We start from the raw sequence: 19,861 nt of genomic DNA, 5'->3' as shown, positions 1-19,861 counted from the left end.
CCATACCCAATAAGAGAAAAAAGCCTCCCAGGGCTCTTAAACTGACACTATCCAGTTTAAAGAAGTATGGCTCTGAAAACTGACACCCACGCAGAGATAGTCTTTGTTTGCTGATTTGACTACACCATGACACTAACCTCACAGTTTCTAAGGTAGCCATCTATTCAAACTGTTCTCTTGGAATTTTGGGGGCATTTTACCCAAATACAACAGCAAGACATTTGAAAACACTGAGAAAATTATAGATTTTTTTTTCTGGGTCATATTTAAGGTAATAGTAATCATTTAAAGAAAAACCACAAAAGTTTCTAGGGTTATTTAATTATTTGGCAGGTTTTTATTTTTGCTGCTGTATGGCATAGAGAAGTAACTCAAAGTATGGAATAATGGGGCTCAATTACTTTGAAATACAGTATCAAGCTTACTTGATATAAAAAATGGATGAGCAGTTTATGTCACAACCCACCCTATGTCTCAAGGTAATAGCACTAATTTTTGAAATTGAATGTACATGGCTAATGCTCAGAGATTAAATAAATGATGATTTTCTTACCCAGAAGAAGTAACTGTTTCAGCTTTTTTATCTGTATTTCAGCTAAAAATCCCAAAACTGAAAGTGCATGTGAACAGACACAAGGACAGCATAGCAAATGGAAAACGGGATTTGGGTGCTAAGATAAAGTTCTTTCCTCTAGCACAGACCCACATGTGATGTTGGGCATTGCTTTACACTCCTGCAGCAGACATCAGTACAATTAATCTGAAGATCTGTTCACAGAATCCACACTGTAATCAAAATTGTATTTGTCTGTCTAAAGCCATGGCTCTACTAACACAGCACGTCACTATGGGGAATCTCAGGACAAAATATTTGTAGGTAACATTTTCCTCACAGTTGGAGTTTTGTAATGGCTTCTCTGCCTGGCAATCGCTGGCAGTTTCTTCCAGAGGATGCACTTCCCTTAGAATTTGTAATTTATGTTTGTAATTTATGTGCTTCAGATGTTGATGCTGTCAGCAAAACCCAACTGTGTGGTGCTTCTTCACACTTTGCCTAATTCTAACTCTCTCGTTAGTTCATAATATACTGAGTAAAGCATGACATTAAATGCATGTGTCTTTATGTTTTCTATGTCAAACCCAGTTACTAACAGGCTACCCTAAAGAAAATTCCTTAATATGGGTCAGAAGTCCAGCAGAGGCCTAGAACAATACCCAGCTGGCAAAACAGGTACCCTGTTTAGGAATATCTGAACATTATGTAAATGCATGCTGTACTAAGCATGGGCACAGTGATCCCTGTGTAATGCAGATGTGGCTCCAGTAGGAATGCAGCACATACAGAGATAGCTGAGTAGGAAAGGAGCATTTGTTCATAGCTATCCATGATGGCAGTACTGAATCAAGATTAATCTATTCCTGTTTCTGAAGTCTTTAATATCAGTATGCACCTGAGTGCAAGAGTTGGTTCAGGAAGAGAAACCACAGAAGAGTATGCATGTAACTGTAGTCTCTCTGTCTTCTCTGCAGTCTCAAAAGCTGCCAAGGCCAGCAGTAGGCTTGGTGGCAAAGAATGGGAGGGGGAGGTCCCTAATTTAAGGGTCAGGGATGACTGAGTGGTCAAGCAAAGCATTCTGATACTTGTTGGATTTGCTGAATATGGCCACATCCAGATTTGTTTGTTTGTTCCCCTTCTACCCATTCTTGTTTGGCAGAAAGACTTTCTCTCTTGTTCTCTTTTTATTTTGCTTCCAGCACAGCCTTTCATAATGTAATTACAAAGCTCCTTTGGAATCTGAAGGTAATCATATCAAGGAGGTTGCTGTTTTCTATAACTAGAATAGGTGTTCTGTAAACCTCTAGAGCAGAAAATAAGTTTCTTTTACATGATTTGTTTCTTTACATTTTGTTTGATAAGTTTCTTTACATGATTTGTTAAGCCACACCTATGAGTATTCAAGAAATGGGCATGGGGCCCAGGTGCCACTGAAGTGATCTGGGCTTGGGCAAAGGCAGATTTTAACTAGCGAGTATACCATGCCCTGGCATGTCACCGTCCCACTGTGCTCTGCAGACACACTTCCTTGTGCTGTAGATGAGGTAAGTTCAAAGTCTTCTCAAAATGTACCTACCTGCAATCCTCACAAACCACCAAGCAGCTGGCTTGGGGAACAATGCCTGATTGCAGCATCCCCTCAGAGGTGAGCACAGGGTACATCACTAAATGCCACCAAAGAATTAAACATAGAAGGGTAGGAGGATTCTCCCCATGCTGCTTATTGCACTCCTAAACATGCATGCTCCTAAACTGACGCACCACACCACTGTGACAAACATAATTTGAGTCCACATGAATAGTTCAAACAAGTCATACATCACTTAAGCCTTGCTGCAAACCTTCAGTCACTGCTCTGGTTCTGTGCAGGAAGCTTTACTGACTGCCCAAAGCAAGGTTAACCAAGCCTTTAGTAACCCTCACACATATTTCCCTGAGCTCTTTGACTCTCAGCTGGCATAGGAAAGTCTGAAAGTAACCCTAATTCTGATTTACACCCACTGTAGTGCTGTGAGGAGAGTTTAAATGGAGAGCTAGTTTTCAGTACGTTGTTATTTGGATTGTTTAGTCTTTATTGATCTAACTATCTCAACATGGTCAAAGGGCTGCTTTATCAAGACATGAGATAGGTTTCAAAAACTGAAACATACCTTCAGTATATTTTACAAATTTCATTGTAAAATATTTAACTTAAATAGCTAATGTATTGTAATTACTTCATATTTTGATAGAAACTTGTATTGGTGTATATTTCCTCTATTTGGTAACTGTTGTGTTCTGGGGGTCTTTATAAGATTCTCACTTTATGTGCATTATTACAACTAAAACTACTACTAACCTAAACTTAAAGAATCTTTTTATTTTTTACTACTAAGAATAGGGGTGGGAAAACCCTTAATCATGCCAACAAAAGCCAGTGAAATCAATTTCATCAGATGGTGGCTCAGGGCTGATGATGAGGGAGGAGGCAATTTCCTAAAAGCAGACAGTCCAGCTTCAGAGAAAAGCAGATGCAAGTCAGATGGTACAAGCCTACAACGCAAGGTTTAAAACCATACAGTCAGTGATCAGTGCTGGGATAACCTCCCTTTCACAGTTTAATCTTTTTGCACTGGAGAGCTGCTTAGCCCCTAAACGTTCAATGTCTTTCAATATTTCACCACGTTCACTATATCCTTCACACTACTTTCATCTGTTTAAATTCCTGGCCTCAATGACATCCTCTAACAATGAGATGCACTGGCTTAGTGTGAAAATGTTGCTTTTATTTGCTTGTATTTTGCTGCTTTTATTTAATTCTGTTATTCCACTTCTATTATAAGACAGGGGAGATGAAAGCCCTTCTCTGTCTCTCATACTGAGATCACATGCATAAAAAATAATTTATCTATTAATTTTTGTAACTAATTGATTTGTAATTCACGTCTCACATGCATTTCTCAGCCGTGTTTTTTCCTTTTGTATTCTTTGTATTTTACTCTGTTGGTTGTGTTTCCTGATTCTCTCTTGATTACATCTGCATTCTGTAAGAGTGCAAGAAACTGCCAAGGATTCTGTCTTCCTCAAAACTTGAAATGAGTATGTGTGCATAACTTTAATTTAATTTCCTGCAGAAAAGGAAACTTGGAGACAATGGAGAGCACTTTCTCTTCTACCATCAGAACAGCTTCCATCAGTTGCTGGACTTGTGTCTACAGAAGTTTGACAGATATGAAAGATTGTAACCAGCTTGATTCAAGAGGAAAAATATTTACAGGAATAAAAAACCTAGTGACTTTTGTGAGTTTTGCTCCAGAACAGAGGCAATGAAGTTATTAACAATCTAAACCTTCATTTCAGGTTTATTTCTGCATCCTTAGTCAGTTCTGTAGGTTGCACATGTACAACAGTTGTTGCATTTCCATAAAAACTACAAATGAAAAAATATCAGAAGAAATTGGCAATATGGTACAAGATACATAAAAAGTGAAGGGAAAGATAAGTGCATTGGGCCAGATACAAACCTTCATGTGCTTTTGTTCTCGTTCTCAAGGGGAAGTTCTCAGTGCAGGTTTGATAATGGAATAGGAATCTGGTTCATCCTGCCCAGCTGCTTAGCAGCACTATAGACCTCAGCACGCAGTTCACAAAGGCAACAGCACCCTTACACATACACAGGCCTCTTTCCATCAGCCTGAATGGTGAGAGGTTAAACTGAATGGATGTACACAGAAACCTGAACTGTCCTTACCATAGCACCAGTACTGAAAGATGGCTTGGGTGTGCTTAAGAACCATGCTGAAACTGCCTGTGGTCTTTATACAGAAGGTGATAAAGTTGTAATAATAAAATAGAGGACTTTCACTCATGCTAGAAAAGTGTTGATGGGGATATGTTTCACTCTGAAACTGGAGATTCCTAATCTTCTATATTGGAATGAGCAGAAAAGACACAAAAATCTTTGGGGCCCAAACCTACACAGTTCAGTTGTCAATTTTGAAGAGGCATCTCTCTTGCTTCAAGGAGAGCCAGGACACTGTCCAATTAGTGAAGTCTTACTCGGTGTCTTGTAGAGTAAAAATGACCCCCACATCCTGGAGACACACGTTCTCCGGCCTCAGCCCTACACTGCCTTCATTTTAGCACCTGTTACCATTAGCAAAAAAGCACCCTGGCACTAGAAAAATAGTGTGCCTGTTTAACTAAGACACAAACACTCCTGTCACAGCTGTTTTGTTGTGTCAGCATACTCTGGGAGAACATAGAACACCAAGAAAAAGTATCAGAGTTACACTTCAAAGCTGTCTCTGTGCAATCCACTCCGAAACTTCTTAGAAATAATTGTTCAAATCGGGTTTTCAAAGGAATCCAGAAGAGTTGTCTCCCAGATCACCCCCTGACTAACGTTCTGCAGCAAAATATCTGCTGAATAATAGCAAGAGTTAAATAAGATCTATGTCCTTAAATAAGGACGTAGATAAATAAGAGTTAAATATGATCTAAGCTAAATAAGAACTATGTCCTTGAAAAAGTGAGTGGAAGGATATTCTCTGCTTGAACTAATGTGTATCAAGTAGGCTGGCAGGGCTGGGGCCTTACATACAAAGCTCTGTCATCTGAGGCTGAATGATGAGGTGAAGCTCCCTTTCTCTTGCCAGAAAGGCTAACATTCCATTCCATCTTCTTCTCTTGCATGACATTTCCAGGTGTGAGATTAAATGGTACAGCTACAGTGTTTAAATTGGTCTGAAAAGTAGTGCTTGTAGGGTAAGCAACACAAATCTGCAGCATAACTAGAAAATTGTCCCCTGTTCTGCACTAGGATTAAGTGATGCCTACAGCTAGGTAGCTCTTGGGTCAATGTCAGAGTCAGACATACAGTGATGCTATTTGAAGATTTCCACCATAGACCAAGGTCACACTAGCATTTTCAGATGTCAGTGGCACACTGGGAGCTGGCATATGGCTGATTATCCATCGTGTTCTTCAGCTTCTCCTCCTCTGAGTTCCTGCTTCTCACATCAACGGGAATTTAGGCAAAGTGCATTTAACTAGACAAAATGCCTCTAGTTTATTAATTCCTATGTATGGAATACTGATTCAGATAACTGAGTTTCAACTTTCCTACCTATGATCACTTTATCTGCTATGAAATGTGCTATTTTTTCTTTTAGCCCTTTGATAAAAATGTGAAATAGTGAAGTGCCAAGGATCTGGATTCTCTCTTCACCGACCTAGTATGTAGTTGCAGAGGGGCCAGGACCAGGCTCTCCTGAGAGGACCATCGGGAAAGTACAACAAACAGGTACAGGCTGCAGCACAAGAAATTCCAACAGGTATCTGCACTGAAACAAAGCCTGGAAGGAGCTGCTGGAAATGTGTGTATATATCCTTTTCACTGCTCTGCACTCCAAGTGGCTTGCAGACATGCTTCCACTTATGTGCTCAGAGGTTAACCATGCCTTACAGATGAACTGCATTCTGATAATATTATTTGTTCCACTGATTCCAGAAGTAGTCACATGTTAAAACCGAGCATCTGGTGCTTAGAGGTTTGAAGTTGCTGCACCAGGGTCTGTCCCTCAGCTCCTTCCCACGGCGCGCGTACTTTTCGGGCTCTGTGGCTGAGGACGGCTCCGGGATGCATCGCCTCGCTCCAGCCAGACCCCACCAAGGGCCCCTGCGGAAAGCGCAGGGCCCCACCTGGGGGCAGCAAAAGTAATGTCAGGCTAATTCCCTGCCCAGAGCTCCCGAGTTGTTGAAAAAGAACCCGGGGACACGCCGAGGAGTTGTCTACGACGCAAATTTTTCCCCAGCAGCAAATAAAATAGCCTTTCCTAGGAGCAAGGCTGGGTTCCGAGTGCAGCCTCCTGAGAACTCCTATGCAGCAGCAGTGTCCAGGCGCCCTGCTGTCCACGTCCTACGCGCCCCTGGAACGCGAACCTTGCTCTCTTGGACCTCAAAGGTGTGGCCAGCACCAGCAGGTCCCAGTGATCCCAGCGACCCGCTGGGAAACCCGCTGAGAGACCAGCTTTTTAAACCAGGCACGGCTGTACGGGCCATTGGCTGCAGCGGCGGCTCCGTGAGGGGAGGCTGGGGCTGCCCCAGCCGGACACAGCTGGTTCCAGCCGGTTCCAGCCGGACACAGATGGATCCAGCCGGACACAGCCGGATCCAGCCGGACACAGCCGGATCCAACCGCCCCCCGCAGGGCGCGGCTGAGCCACGGCCGGGGCCGGAGTGGGGCACGAGTTTAACAAGCGGCAAAAGTCGGCATGGCAGAGTGCCAGGGAAAAACAGTGGAGAAAGTGCCTTGCGAACACACCAAGAGAAGGAGGGGAGAAGGCAGAGGAGTCGGGAATGAAGGAGGGAGGTTAAGTCTCGGAAGAAAAGGAGTGGGAGGAAGGTATTCCAGTTATGGTCTATAATGGCAATTGGCAAGTGATACTAAACATAGGAATATCTGCTAAGTGCCTGCTAGAAGCAGTCAACCTTGGTAGTTTTCCCTGAATCTGTAATTTTGGTTTTAGTTTTTGTTTGGTTGGTTTTTTTTTTTTGTTTTGGTTTTGTGTTTGTTTTTGTGTTTGTTTTTGTGTTTGTTTGTTTGGGTTTTTTGTTTTTTTTTTGTGTTTTTTTTTTTTTTTTTTTTTTTTTGTTTGTGTTGCTATAGTCAGGTGAGAAGTGGTACCACAAGAAGCACACAGGAGACTTGAAGAAGTATCAGCTATAAATAGCTTGAAAAAGTGTCAATACTTTTTTCAAGTATAAATACTTGAAAAAGTATCAGCTATAAATAGCTGATGCTTCTTTTGCACATTTAGATGTGCTTAAACAAATAGTAGAGTTCCACTGGAATTAACTGTAATCTATCAAGGCATCAGCAAGCACAATGCAAGCACAAGTAAAGATCCCACACAGTTATCAGAAACCGTAACTTGTACTAAAGCAAATATCCTGTACTTGCTAGTAAATCAGTGAGAATTATCCCAGTGTTTTCAATGGAAATGAACTTGTTGTTCCATTGGCAGAGCGTTTTAAACCAGAAATGGTTGTATAGGATCACAGCCCTTACCTCTACCAAGCATAATTTACGTGCCTCTCAGAATGATGCTTAGGCTGATTTGTACATAAGTAGGTCTTACCAGAGCAAGAGTTGAAGAAAACCCCTAGTCCTTCTTGGAGAACACTCAAAACTGCCTAACACCTAAGTGATTTGTGACAGATAAGAGTGAAACAAATCCTGAGGCTATTGTGTATTAAGTAATATTTAGCCAGTAATTATAGGTCTGGCAACACTGAGAGACATAGGAGAAACAGCAACAAACATCTGTACATTTTACTTGTTTACTATTGTCTTGAAGGCTGGTAACAGAACTGAAGAGCTCTTATGTGTTGTAAAAGCATTACTGAAGTCAGCTAATACTCTAAATAATTCATGCTAGAGTGCTTACCAGGACTCAAGGTTGCTCAGTAAAGAAAGATACTCTGTAAAAGACTTAGATTTGAGCTGATTTCATCCCTAGTTTGCCCAGAATATAGAAGGTCACAGAATCACAAGGTTGGAAGAGACCGTCAAGATCATCGAGTCCAACCCGTTCCCTGACACCTCAACTAAACCATGGCACTGAGTGCCACATCCAGTCTTTTTTTTAAATACATCCAGGCATGGTGACTCCACCACCTCCCCAGGCAGACCATTCCAGTACTTTATCACTCTTTCTGTGAAAAACTTTTTCCTAATATCCAACCTATATTTCCCTTGATGCAGCTTGAGACTATGACCTCTCGTTCTGTCAGTTGCTGCCTGGTGAAAGAGATCAAACCCCACCTGACTACAACCACCCTTCAGGGAGTTGTAGAGAGTGATGAAGTCGCCTCTGAGTCTCCTTTTCTCCAGGCTAAACAACCCCAGCTCCCTCAGTCGTTCCTCAGATCGGCAGTAAGAGTCTGTAAACCTGGTGCTCATTACAGGTTAGAAAGTAAACTGACAAATCTGCATGGGAATATCAAAATAAGAAGGTTATCAGACAGAGTTAACCCAGAGCACCATGTCACACCATGTAGCCCTGCATAAGCAAACATGGCTGTAGATTTTGTATGGAGAAGTCTTCACAATGTATAAACACTTTCAGGTATTTTTCATTTCAAAACAAACCAAGAAGATAAGTAAAAAAGCAACGGAACAAAATTGGAAGTTCTTATCAACAATTTATTGAAATATCAGAAAATGAACCTCACCTGGACCAGACCTGGAGCTTTACAGGGTATGTCTACATTAGTGGTCTGGAACAGAAGAATGTTTTAAAAAGTAATTTCTTAACTGTGCTTTGGCTCCCATCACAGTGTGACCTTGGAGTGTACAAACTGGATTCTTTCTGGATGAAATTAAACTCAAAAAATTCACTTCAAGAGTGCACCAAATGCTGTTTAAGTGTCATTCAGGCCACACAACCACTCTTGAGCTATGCTGAAGTTAACTCTGTCCCAAACACAGTGTTGATGACAAGGCTTCAGTGCCAGCTGTTCTTCTACTCATTCATTGCTGCTGTACCACTCTATTTACTAATAGGAATAACTATCAGCTGTTAGGCTTATCACCAACAAGTACTGGCACCTCCCACATCTGCTGTATCTTTGGTTGTGGAACTCTTGAACAGCATTACACACTTTTACAACTTTTACAATTTTGTAGAGAAAAAGTTCACTTAGCAAAGGAATTATGATCAACAACTACAGTGTTTTCCAAACTTTTCTAATAAACTAATCTGAGATAAAAACAAGGACTGAACTGTAATTGCAATTGACAATACATTAGCTGATAAATTACTGTAGGTCAATACAAACTTTGTATACCTAGCAATGAGGGCAAAGTGTTTGTAGCACTGAAAGTTTCAATCATGCTGAAGCTGGGAAGTCTGGCGAGCTCTCAAGTGGGCAACTTGTTCATCAGGTATCAGATGAGTGTACTTACTACATCCCGGTGTCAAGCAGCATCTTATTTCTCAACCCACAGCTAACACGGGGATAAACCAGGGCCATTAGACATTGAGCACAAGTCTTTTCCTGTAAACTATGTCATTAATGTACAACTATAAATAGCAAATATGAAACACCAAGGTAACATCCTGCACAGCAGCTTTTTCCTAACCTAAGTGCCATTTTTTGAAGTTATTGAAACAATTTAAAATTAATTTGTCTAGTTTTCTGTGGAAACCATAAAGTTAAAAAAAAAAGAGGAAAAGAAATATTTTGAGTTTGGTTGGTACTAGATAGGAGCTATATCAGGTTTGTGTGATGGTTTACTACCTCTCCTTCACATCTCCATTCTCTTGTTTATAAACACAAAATATACCTTTCCATGAGGCATGTGGGTTAACAACCTTATTCATATAAATTATAAAGAATTTATCCTTCAAGAAAAGTAAAAATGATGTTTGCAAGCCCCAGCTTTCATTCACAAGACAACAGGACAATGTGACTATATAAAAAGTTTATTTGATTCATAGAGGTTCTCTAGATACAGCAGTTAAACAAAAACATTTGTCAGTTTATTTCCCAGTTCAGTAATAGAAGTGCAGCTTAGTTATAAAGGCACAGTGTTGACATTTAGACAAGTCACTGATGTCCAGTAGAACTGCAAGAAAAGACCTCACTCCTACTTTCTTTAAAAACCACTTGTTTCATTTGCCAACAGTGATATTAAAGAAGAATAAAGGCATACATTGGAAGCAATCATCATATAAAAATCTGATCTGGATCTAGAAAAAAGTCCTCAGAAATAGCATGACATACTGAAGCTATCAGTCAGCAACTCACATTTCTCTTTTTTGCTCTTCCACAAAGTCTCTAGGAAAACAATGTGCTTGCTGCCATTTCACTTGCTTAAAATTACCAGAAGAAATCTCAAGATGAATGAAGGAGAAAATAGGCTAGTACTGAAGTGTTATAAAAAATACATGCCTACTTTACTTTGTGTGAGGGCACGACCTCTTGCCCATTGAAACACCTCTGGAACACCCCTTGGCCTTCCTTCATGGTGTAATTGGACGTGTGCAGTCTGGCAGTTCTCTTACAGCCTGCAGCCAGGCAAACTAATTTGCTTTTATATCATAATACATGCGGAGAACTCTCCTGACAGTCTCTACATATTTATCATCAGGAACAGGTTTCCTCTGGCTTCCTGGCTCAAGAAATTTCTTGATTGCAGGGATACTGCTTATCCTTGCTTTAAATGCCTAAAAGGCAAACAGTAAGTACATGGTGTTTAAAGAACAGAAAGTAACACAAGAAAAAACCCTATTTTACTGATTTGTGTAACATCCTTTAACAAGCTGTATGTAGAGACAAGACAGGAAATATGGTTTCAAGTGTGGATGAATTTTACTCCCACTCACTTCAACCCTTTTATTTTCCACAGTAACAAATGAGCCATGTGTCTTGTATTGATAGGGCGTGAAGTGTTAAGTTATCTGTGGCTTCCAATATGTACATTACTCAGATCATTCTTGTGATCCAGAGAACATCTTCCACTTAGCAGTATCACAGAACTGGTGAGAGTTCAAAAAAAGGGAGGTGCATTTCTTCAGATGGGTATGGGAGTTACTCCAGAAAATAAGTTTCTCTAGATGAAATATCTTAAAAGGCTCTTCCTAAAGCAGGAAAAGCGAGATTACAATGAAAAAGTAACAAATGTTTTGTGGAATTATTTACACAGAACAGACTTTGAAATATAATTTATCACATTTACAGCCATATGAGCATCTTGTTAGTGCAAGGTACCTGTAACTGAGGAAAACCCGAGAGCACATCTGACTTCTTCTCTTCTACCATTAAAATGGCTTCAAGAAGATGAACATCAGCCCAGCTAAAATTGTTGCCAACAAGGAAGTCCTGCCCATGGTCTTTCAAAACCTTTAAAAGTCACAGATGAAAACACTCAGGTGTGGATAACCAGCTGAGGTTCATATTTTCAAAATTCATAGGCACACCTTCTTTGACAACACTACTGTCTCCTTTTCACCCTCCTCTCCCATGCAGCTAACAGGGGGAACAGGGGATGTGCCAGCAGTCACTGATCATTTTACAGCAGATATCTAGAATCCCAGGGTTTTTCTTACTGATCCTTTCTTCCTATAGCTCTAGGTAACCCTGTGTACTAGACTATAGGGTTAGATACCATCTTGGTATTCACATCTTTCAAGTCTAATTTATCTGGAATTTTTTAATACACTTTTACAGCTTCAGTGGGAAAATAGAGAGTATAAAAGAGAGGTGATCAGCCTAAAGCATTAGGGCTAAGATACAACAAGTGGAATATAGGGCAGAATGCACCCTGGCAACCAACCTATAGGAGACCTTGCGAAGTGAAAAATTTTTCTCTTTAGTCTTTAAAATGGAGAGGAGCTATTCCTGCTAGATCATCCTGTCCATGCATATTAATTTCCATTGAGAGTACCTCTTGGGTCCTATCTCTCAAATTATCAGTTAGAGAAACAGCAAGATTCCAGTATGGCCAGAAGTCAGTAGTGATAAGCTGTGTATTACCGTGTTTACAAAAACCCAACTGAGATGTATTTGAAATGTTAAACAAAGAAGACAAGTAGCACTGCTTTTGCAATGCAAATTACTGTGGTGAGTTTGACCCTGACTGGGTACCAGAAGTCCATCAAAGCTGCTCTATCACTCCCTTCCTCACCTGGACATGGGGAAGAAAATGCATTGAAAGTCTCTTGGACTGACCCACCCCAACGTCTTTGACCCCCCTCCAGCCAACAGACAGAATAGATGTTCTGGTGTAAAGTACTGCACTGACACTTCTGCTTCTGGTTGTGGTGAAATACCCAGTGTTCTCATTGTTATCCCTCCAGAATCAGGGAAGAAAATGATCCTCCTCCATACCTTTTCATACACTGGGAAATACCTGCTTGTTGCCTTTTCAACTATTAAAGCACGTTGTTTCTCTTTATCCTCTGCTGATAAGAAAGGGAACATCAAAATGAAGCCCATAAGGTCATCAGTTCCTCCAACATACATATCAATCCTTAAAACCAAAGCAAACAAAAACCTTAAATAGAAGGCACCTTCACAAGCCGAATCACCTTATATTTGTTTTAGGATAGTAAACATTGAATTTCCCATCCCCCTGTCATGGTGCCTTCCCCCCCGTTCCTTTCCAGGCTGCAGTGTGATCTGAGAAATACTTTTTTAAGCAATCTCAAACACACCCTGTCAGAACCCAAGGTGTCCCTCAGACACTCTTGGATGTTCCAGGTCCAGGTCAGAAGCATCTGAGACCCTGGCAGGCAGCTGGAAACCCCTGTGGTTTTGAATTTGACCCATGGAACAATTTACCAATCTTGCAGGAACACCCTGCATGGAAATGATTTCTGCAATTAAAAAAACATATCACGGTGGGAGTCTTAGTTTTATTTGTAGTGATTTTGGCTCTTTACTTGCTTCATTGTGCAGGTCTAAACAGGATTGCATAGAGATTAAGTGTGTACCTTTGGTGTTACAGATCACAATCACCAAAGAAACACACAGCACCACAAGGAGTCATTCCCAACTGACTTAATTGTCTGGATGTATCCCACCTTCAGAATTTCATCCAAAGTCCAAGTAGTGCCAAAATGATAAATAATGGGGTTGGAAGTCTGTAGCATACCAGGTTCTTCATCCAGCTAAATTATCAGTACAGCAGTTCTTCGGATTGTCCCTTTTCCAGACCTATCAGAGCAGGTTTTGTACTGTAGATGGACATTTAAAATGCTACATACTGAGACAGCCCCATCATACTTTTTTTTTTTTCTTCACAGACACAACATCAAGATGTGAATTCAAGAAGAGTAATACTTTTACATACAAGGCTCTTTCCTTCAGGTCCTTCCCATAAAGGTTGTACTTTGCTGCAATGTAGCTGAGGATGGCTCTGGTCTGTACCATCCTCATCCCATCCATCTCCACCATGGGCACCTGCTGAAACAGCAGGGATCCACCTAAAAGGACAGACACACATTATTCAACTGATGTAATAACTCCACATCAGATTTCCTGCTGTCTTCAGAGGAACATTGCTTTTGTGGTGAGCTTGCTGTGGGTAGCCATTGTATTAAACTGGAGTTCTTCCATGCAAAAAATTACAGTGGTGCAGACAAATTAAACTGTAAAACACAATTATAGTGGGTTACGATCCTTCCTTTAAAAAAAATTCACTGAAGTTTCAGTCAGGACTGTGTACAGCAGCTTTTGAATTGAAATTGAAATGCAGTGGAGACAATCACACTAAACATCTCAACTGAGTAAAAAGTGTCTAGTTCCAAACAATGTAAAAAAAAAATCTGTTCCATTATTCAAATACTATTTGAAGCAAACATTAGATTCAGATTTCTCTCTTATGACCAATCTTCAGGCTATATCAGGACATAACATGAAATTTTGGGATACATATTTTCTGGTTACTGAAGCCCATGGTTAAGTTTGTGGGATGCATGGACAAATGGAGAACTGAAGAATCCAGAGGCCTGGCAAACCCTCCAGGTTGGAAAGATACTCAGTTTGCAATTTCATCTGTCTACATGTGAAAAAAACAGCCTCTGCAGCTGCTCACAGCACTCAGCTTTACTCTTCTGTGTGGAAAGGAAGACACATAGAATCTTCAAAGACTTCACACATCTTTTCTAAGTCTGGTTACACTTTTCTTGAGGTTTCACATGGACTCACCTTGCAGGAGTTTCTCATACTGGTCTCGGGTTTCCAAAAACTCTTCTTCAAACTGACAAAAGAGAGTGAGGAAGAGGAAAGAAGAATCTTTTAACATTTCTAGAAGAGATAAACTTTTAAAGCAGCATAAAAGGAAAAGAATATACATCATGGTTCTCTTCATTTCAGATATGGCTCTAAGGGAGAACACACCAAGGACAGAAGTGCTGGCAATATCTCCTGGACTATCACACTTGATAAATGCTGCTAAGGGCAACCCTAGCAGAAGAACAAGCAATAAGAACTGGAGTGAGGATGGTTTGTTTGGTATTAAACAGGCAATGTAATGTGTAACAATCAACAATACATTCTAGGCTGTCCTTAAGATGCTTTCTAGAATGTGGAAAACATCTGCTGCGTGATATTTTGATTTGGGAGCTAGACAGGAACAAAATCTTCAGAAGTTAAAAAGATTTTACAAAATAGCGTACGAGTAGCAAGCCCTGCAGGAAGTTTGATACAGATGCATGTTTCAGATGCCTGAAGATTAAATATTCACAAGATGAGAAACAAAAAGATACAGAATTGCTGGTGATCAGATGGATGGTTGAGGATGGCCAGTCCAATCAGTGTTACTTATGGAGAAACTGAGTTCACGATTAGGACACCAAAGTTAGATATCTACATGTATGTGTTTGCATGTGCCATACATGTCTGTGATCAGTGCACAACATGGAGACTAGAAAATGGTTGGTATTACCAATCCCTAAATGCCTTGCTCATTCAGCCTCTCTCATAACATTGTGCCACTCATGTTAGTAATTAAGATTTGCTACACTAGAGAAACCCCAGAAGATCAGGCACATTGACACACTGCCAATGTTCAACCATAGCAAGTATGATCACAGTCTAAAATTCAGAACCCAGGTTTCTGCTGATAAGAATCTGAGAAAATAATATTCCAAGGAAAAAAATTATTAATTGGTACTTATCAACAGCTTTTTTTTTAAACTTAAAAAAAAAAAAAAAGAAGAGAGAGGGACTTAAAACAAAGGAACTAATTATGGAGGGAAGCAGACAGTTCTGTCTTTTGCAAGGCCTTGAAAAAAAGATTGGTGGTCTTTTGAAAAAACACAAGTAACTCTATGTAACAGCTTATTGTGTAAAAGAGGACACTCAGAGCAAATACTAGTCCTTTGTGTCCTGAAACTGTATTACCAGTTTAGCACCAAGATGGCCAGCAAATGAATAAGTAAATTATATACCATCAGAAAAAATTTAAGTGGTATCTTTCTTCTCTGTATAACCCAAGCATTTAGAGATTTCTAATTTCCCTATACATGTGGGTTAATTTGCTCACTTCACCCTGCTATGTTTTATCTAAATGATGAAAGCTTACAGTTTATTATGGAGGATGCAGCCAGTGGAGTGAAAAATAAAACAAAAATCTCTGTGTGAGCATTCAACTGAAAACAGGAAGACTAGAAAAAGTAAATTGCTGTTTTACCAGGCACAGATAACACTTGTTATTCGAGGAACACAGCTATCAGCTCAGCAGCTCTGGCTCAGTAATCAAGTGCTTAATTAAGGATTACACATTCTTGTGTTAAGCAAGTGTCACTGCTTATAGTGTCACTGCTCAGAAACTTGAAGCCATGCTTTTGTGTAAGTAAAAGTATTTAATTACACTGAAGTAAAAGTATTTAATTACACTGAATAGCTAACCTTCATTTACTACTGCATCTTGGGATGCCTTTTCTTTTTTAACTAATAACATGTGATCTGCCTCAAAGACAAGCTTACAGTGTGCAGCTAGAAGTTAAAAACTCTAAAACAAACCTCAACCCCAGCTGCAGCCAACAACCAACGAATCGATTCCATCTTGCCTCTTCCATCAAAGTAGTAAAGTTTTGGTTTTGCAGACATGACTTCAAACTTTCTGTTGCCTGAAAGAGTTATAAGAAATAGTAAGTTAATAATGATACAAAAATCTGATGGCAGATGGAATAATGGTTCACAGGTCACTCACACAACAAAAATTTAAGTCAATTTTTGACAAAATATTTTAGCAAATAACTAAACTGATTTGATTTTCTTGTTGCACAGTCAAGTCAAACTATTTCATAGACTTTTCATCCCCATGAAATTCAGGAAAGCATCAAGTTGCTAAGTAGGAGATAACAGGAAAAAGAAATACCACGAAGAAAAACCTTAAAACTTTTAGAAAATATAAATTTTAGCACTGAAGTTACACAGACACTACTAAAAGCCAAGTCTTGATCAAACAGAAGAGGCAGTAAACGAAGTTTTCAAAACTGGCAGACCTTGTATCAAGGAATGCCAAAACTATCTAAACATTAATTCTACACATTTAGGTGAATCATAGGAATATACTTTTAAGCCTCTCACTTTTTTCTTCTAGCTGTGGTGATCCAGCAACCAGTATTAACTTCAAAAATATCACAATATGAGGATCAGTAGAAACTTCAGAAGAATGGCCTGTTTCTTCTGTAATAATCCAGATTAAAATACAGAGTTTCAGAGTGTTGCACTACTTGTCCTTCTACAGGCTACACTTCTTTCTATTAATAAACCCTGTTGGTATGCAAAACTTTATGGACTTTTCAGATGATCCAATGCTGCTCTGCAAGCAGCATTTTAGTTCTTTAATGACTTCATAAATTAGGCTATTAATTGTTATTTTTTGAATAGACTACTGTTTAGGCCTCAGCAGGAACTGGATTCCACTGTAGAGCCATAAGCCAAGAGAGCAATCAAATTTAATCATACTGACATTTCACATGCAGAACTCCCTTATAGCAAGTCCTTGCTGCAACTGAGAGCTGCTTTCCCCCTGTAAGGTGATTTATTGTCACTTCAATCCACAGTTGAAGTAATTCTGGAAAAGAGGCTCTTGGCATGTGAACAATAACCTCCAGTTTCCAGTGTTGCAAGAGCTCATTCATAAGCAGGGGGAAAAAAGACCTTGAGCACGGATGAAGTGATCTGCATGTTAGCCAACAGGCATGAAAAGAGAACACAAAATATGAGACTGCATCAGGCCATGGGAATTCAAATGAACCAGGCTATTCCACCCCCACCTGCTCAGGGGCCTCTGATTGCTCTTAGGTAAATCACAGGGAACTAAAACACTGCCAAGTAATATCCCTACCACTGATAAATATAGCAGTGAATTAGAAAAGTATCACTGTGAGCTACACAAAAGAACAGAATGAAACAGGAGCTACTTGTGATACAGCTACATTCACAGAGAAAGAAGTAAAAAGCCAAAGGTGACTTTTAACTTGTAGTTTAAAAAACTAAAGAGACAGAAGAGCCACTCTTCCTCAGTGCCACTTGCGGAGACCTGCTCTTAGCAGGCCAGTGAACAGGTCACAGGACATAAGCAAGTCTCTGATGCCCAACACACCTCAATGCAGCACTGGAAAAAGGAAGGCAAAGGCATGGTGGGTTCTTCTTTTATAATAATTTATAAATAATATATTTTTAAATATCAGGAGATCAACAAACTTTGAAATGAGCTGTAGCATTCTAGGTTCCTAGAACTGAGCCTGCTATGCCATACTGGAAGAGAAAGTCCAACTTGTGAACTAAAATCTGATGGAAAGAGCACCCAGGTGATGGGAAAAGAGTTTCTTTCTTCTCCTCCCTTCATCAGAAAGAGATAAAGTGGCAATTTGCAGCCAGGAGCTGCAATTGCTGGTAGGTTGTTGTCCATTCCCCTCAGCCTGACACCTCAGCAGGAGAATGGACTTGGTGAAAAATCTGCTCCCTTGCTGTGATTTATGAAGGCCATCTGGGCTAACGGGGGAATGAGGGAACATGAATATCAGTGCAAGAAGCGATTGCTCCCACGCCAAGGAGAACACGGACCAGAAGAACATCGGTGAAGAGGGCCAGGGGAGCAGCTGTGCTTCGCACGTCCCGCAGATCCAGGACTCCAGGGCCCGACTTTCCCTGCCTGCATTCAGCAGCCCAACAACGCTTCCACTCAGCAGCCGCAACACCAACCCGGGGGCACGTCCCGCGCTCAGCGTGTGGCAGGCAGCAGCCCCCGGGGCCATCAGCTCCCACCCCTCCCGGGACAAGCTCTTGGCAGGCACAGATGACGAGCGGTCTGTGCTGTGACACGGGGAGCCCGTGTCCGGTAGCGGACCCACGGCTCAGGCCTGAGCCCGCCACAGACTCCCGGCTCCCCGCCTCACCAGAGCCAAGCGAGCCACGGGCACCGCTTGGCGGGGGGAACAGGAAGAGAGAAATCCGAGGGGCCCACGTTACTCACACACACGGAGGGTTAAGCGGTGATGCCGAGCGAGCACAGACTCCCCAGCGCAGAGCGCTCCCGCCGGCCCCGCCTGCAGCCGCGATCAGCTGCAGCCTGCAGCCGCCAGCCCCGCCTGCAGCCCTCCCCGCCCAGGCCAGGGACGGCGACGAGCGCAGCAGCCGCCAATGGGAAGCCGTAAATTTGCAAGTTTCGCAAAGCCTTCTGGAAAGACATCTCACCCCACAGAATTTCGCTAGAATTTTTTAACTGGGTTAAGAACCGGTTTCTCTCGGGTAGTTTTGTCGCTGTAAAGTGTTGATTCCATGCGCTATATCCCTGGATTTTTAGCTATTATTACAAACCATGACGTAAAGGGAATCGCAGTATTGAGCTATAAATACGTTTTTGGCAGTAGGTATTGTCTGGATGTGAGGGCGATCTGGCTGCGACATCTGTCACCCCATTGATCGCCAGGGTTGATTCGGCTGATCTGGCTGGCTAGGCGGGTGTCCCCTTCCTCCCTCAACGCTCCATGTGCGTCCCTCCCGAAGCTGCGCGCTCGGTCGAAGAGGACGACCTCCCCGATAGAGACGGTACCGTTCATCGGTCAAGGGTATACGGTAGCTGCGCTCCCCTGCTAGAACCTCCAAACAAGCTCAAGGTCCATTTGTAGGAGAACGTAGGGTAGTCAAGCTTCCAAGACTGCAGACACATCCAAGTGAGGCGCTGCATGGGGCAGTCTGCCATTGTTTTGTGCCATTTATATCCACATTCTGTGCAGGCAGTGCGAGCGTATGCGAATTGTGTGTTTTATTTCGCTTTATCGCGTCTTCAATTCCCCACTCACCTAAAATCCGTGAGCTACTCACGTGACACTTCCCCCGCCACCCTTCCCCCACGAGGTAAAAGTAGAATCGTTGCAAATGTAAATGTACTTTTCATCTAGTTCTTCGCCTCTGCAAGTGCTTGTCGGGGCACTTAAACAGCTAACAAAAGGGCTGGGCTTGTAACCTATAAACTGTTTTCAGCTTCTACTGCCTTGAAAGCCAGGGGAGAAGGCTACAGAGGTGACACAAGAGACAGAACAATAGAACAGGAACAGAACAGAACAATTTCCCTTGGAAAGGGACCCACAACAATCTAGTTCAGCTGCCTATCCTCCTGAAGTGTTATACATATTATAATTCAGCCTTGCAGGTAGTTTCAGAGGAGACAGTCAAGAAAGACTAAGCAAATAGTTTTACAGGGAACTCACAGTATATTGCAGAAATTACATGCCTAGACTCAAACCATGTGCCCAGTGAATGTGCAATGCCCCTCTAAGATGACTTATTAAAAAAAAA

The 19,861-nt window shown here is 41.3% G+C and overlaps 1 protein-coding gene across 1 annotated transcript; it reads right to left on the bottom strand.

Annotated features, from left to right (window-relative positions):
- Window positions 1-10,010: 10,010 nt before the first annotated feature.
- On the bottom strand, window positions 10,011-18,643 carry LOC128786017 (glutathione S-transferase 3). Its single transcript, XM_053938956.1, has 7 exons — window positions 18,537-18,643; window positions 16,073-16,179; window positions 14,255-14,306; window positions 13,398-13,530; window positions 12,434-12,575; window positions 11,315-11,446; window positions 10,011-10,770 (listed from the first exon to the last, which is right to left on the bottom strand). Exons 2-7 carry the CDS (start codon window positions 16,157-16,159, stop codon window positions 10,627-10,629), a joined length of 690 nt encoding a protein of 229 aa, XP_053794931.1. The 5' UTR covers window positions 16,160-16,179; window positions 18,537-18,643; the 3' UTR covers window positions 10,011-10,626.
- Between the last annotated feature and the right edge of the window lie 1,218 nt (window positions 18,644-19,861).

This window comes from Vidua chalybeata, chromosome 3, assembly GCF_026979565.1.
Source record: "Vidua chalybeata isolate OUT-0048 chromosome 3, bVidCha1 merged haplotype, whole genome shotgun sequence".
Lineage (NCBI taxonomy): Eukaryota > Metazoa > Chordata > Aves > Passeriformes > Viduidae > Vidua > Vidua chalybeata.
This window is presented reverse-complemented; position numbering and strand designations above follow the sequence as displayed.

Coding starts and splice junctions, on each gene's coding strand:
- LOC128786017 (XM_053938956.1), bottom strand. CDS start 16,159: ATGTCTGCAAAACCAAAACTTTACTACTTTGATGGAAGAGGCAAGATG. Junction 11,447..12,433: donor ATTTCCCAGTGTATGAAAAG/GTATGGAGGAGG, acceptor TGACTTTTAAAG/GTTTTGAAAGACCATGGGCA. Junction 10,771..11,314: donor CGGGTTTTCCTCAGTTACAG/GTACCTTGCACT, acceptor TTTGCCTTTTAG/GCATTTAAAGCAAGGATAAG.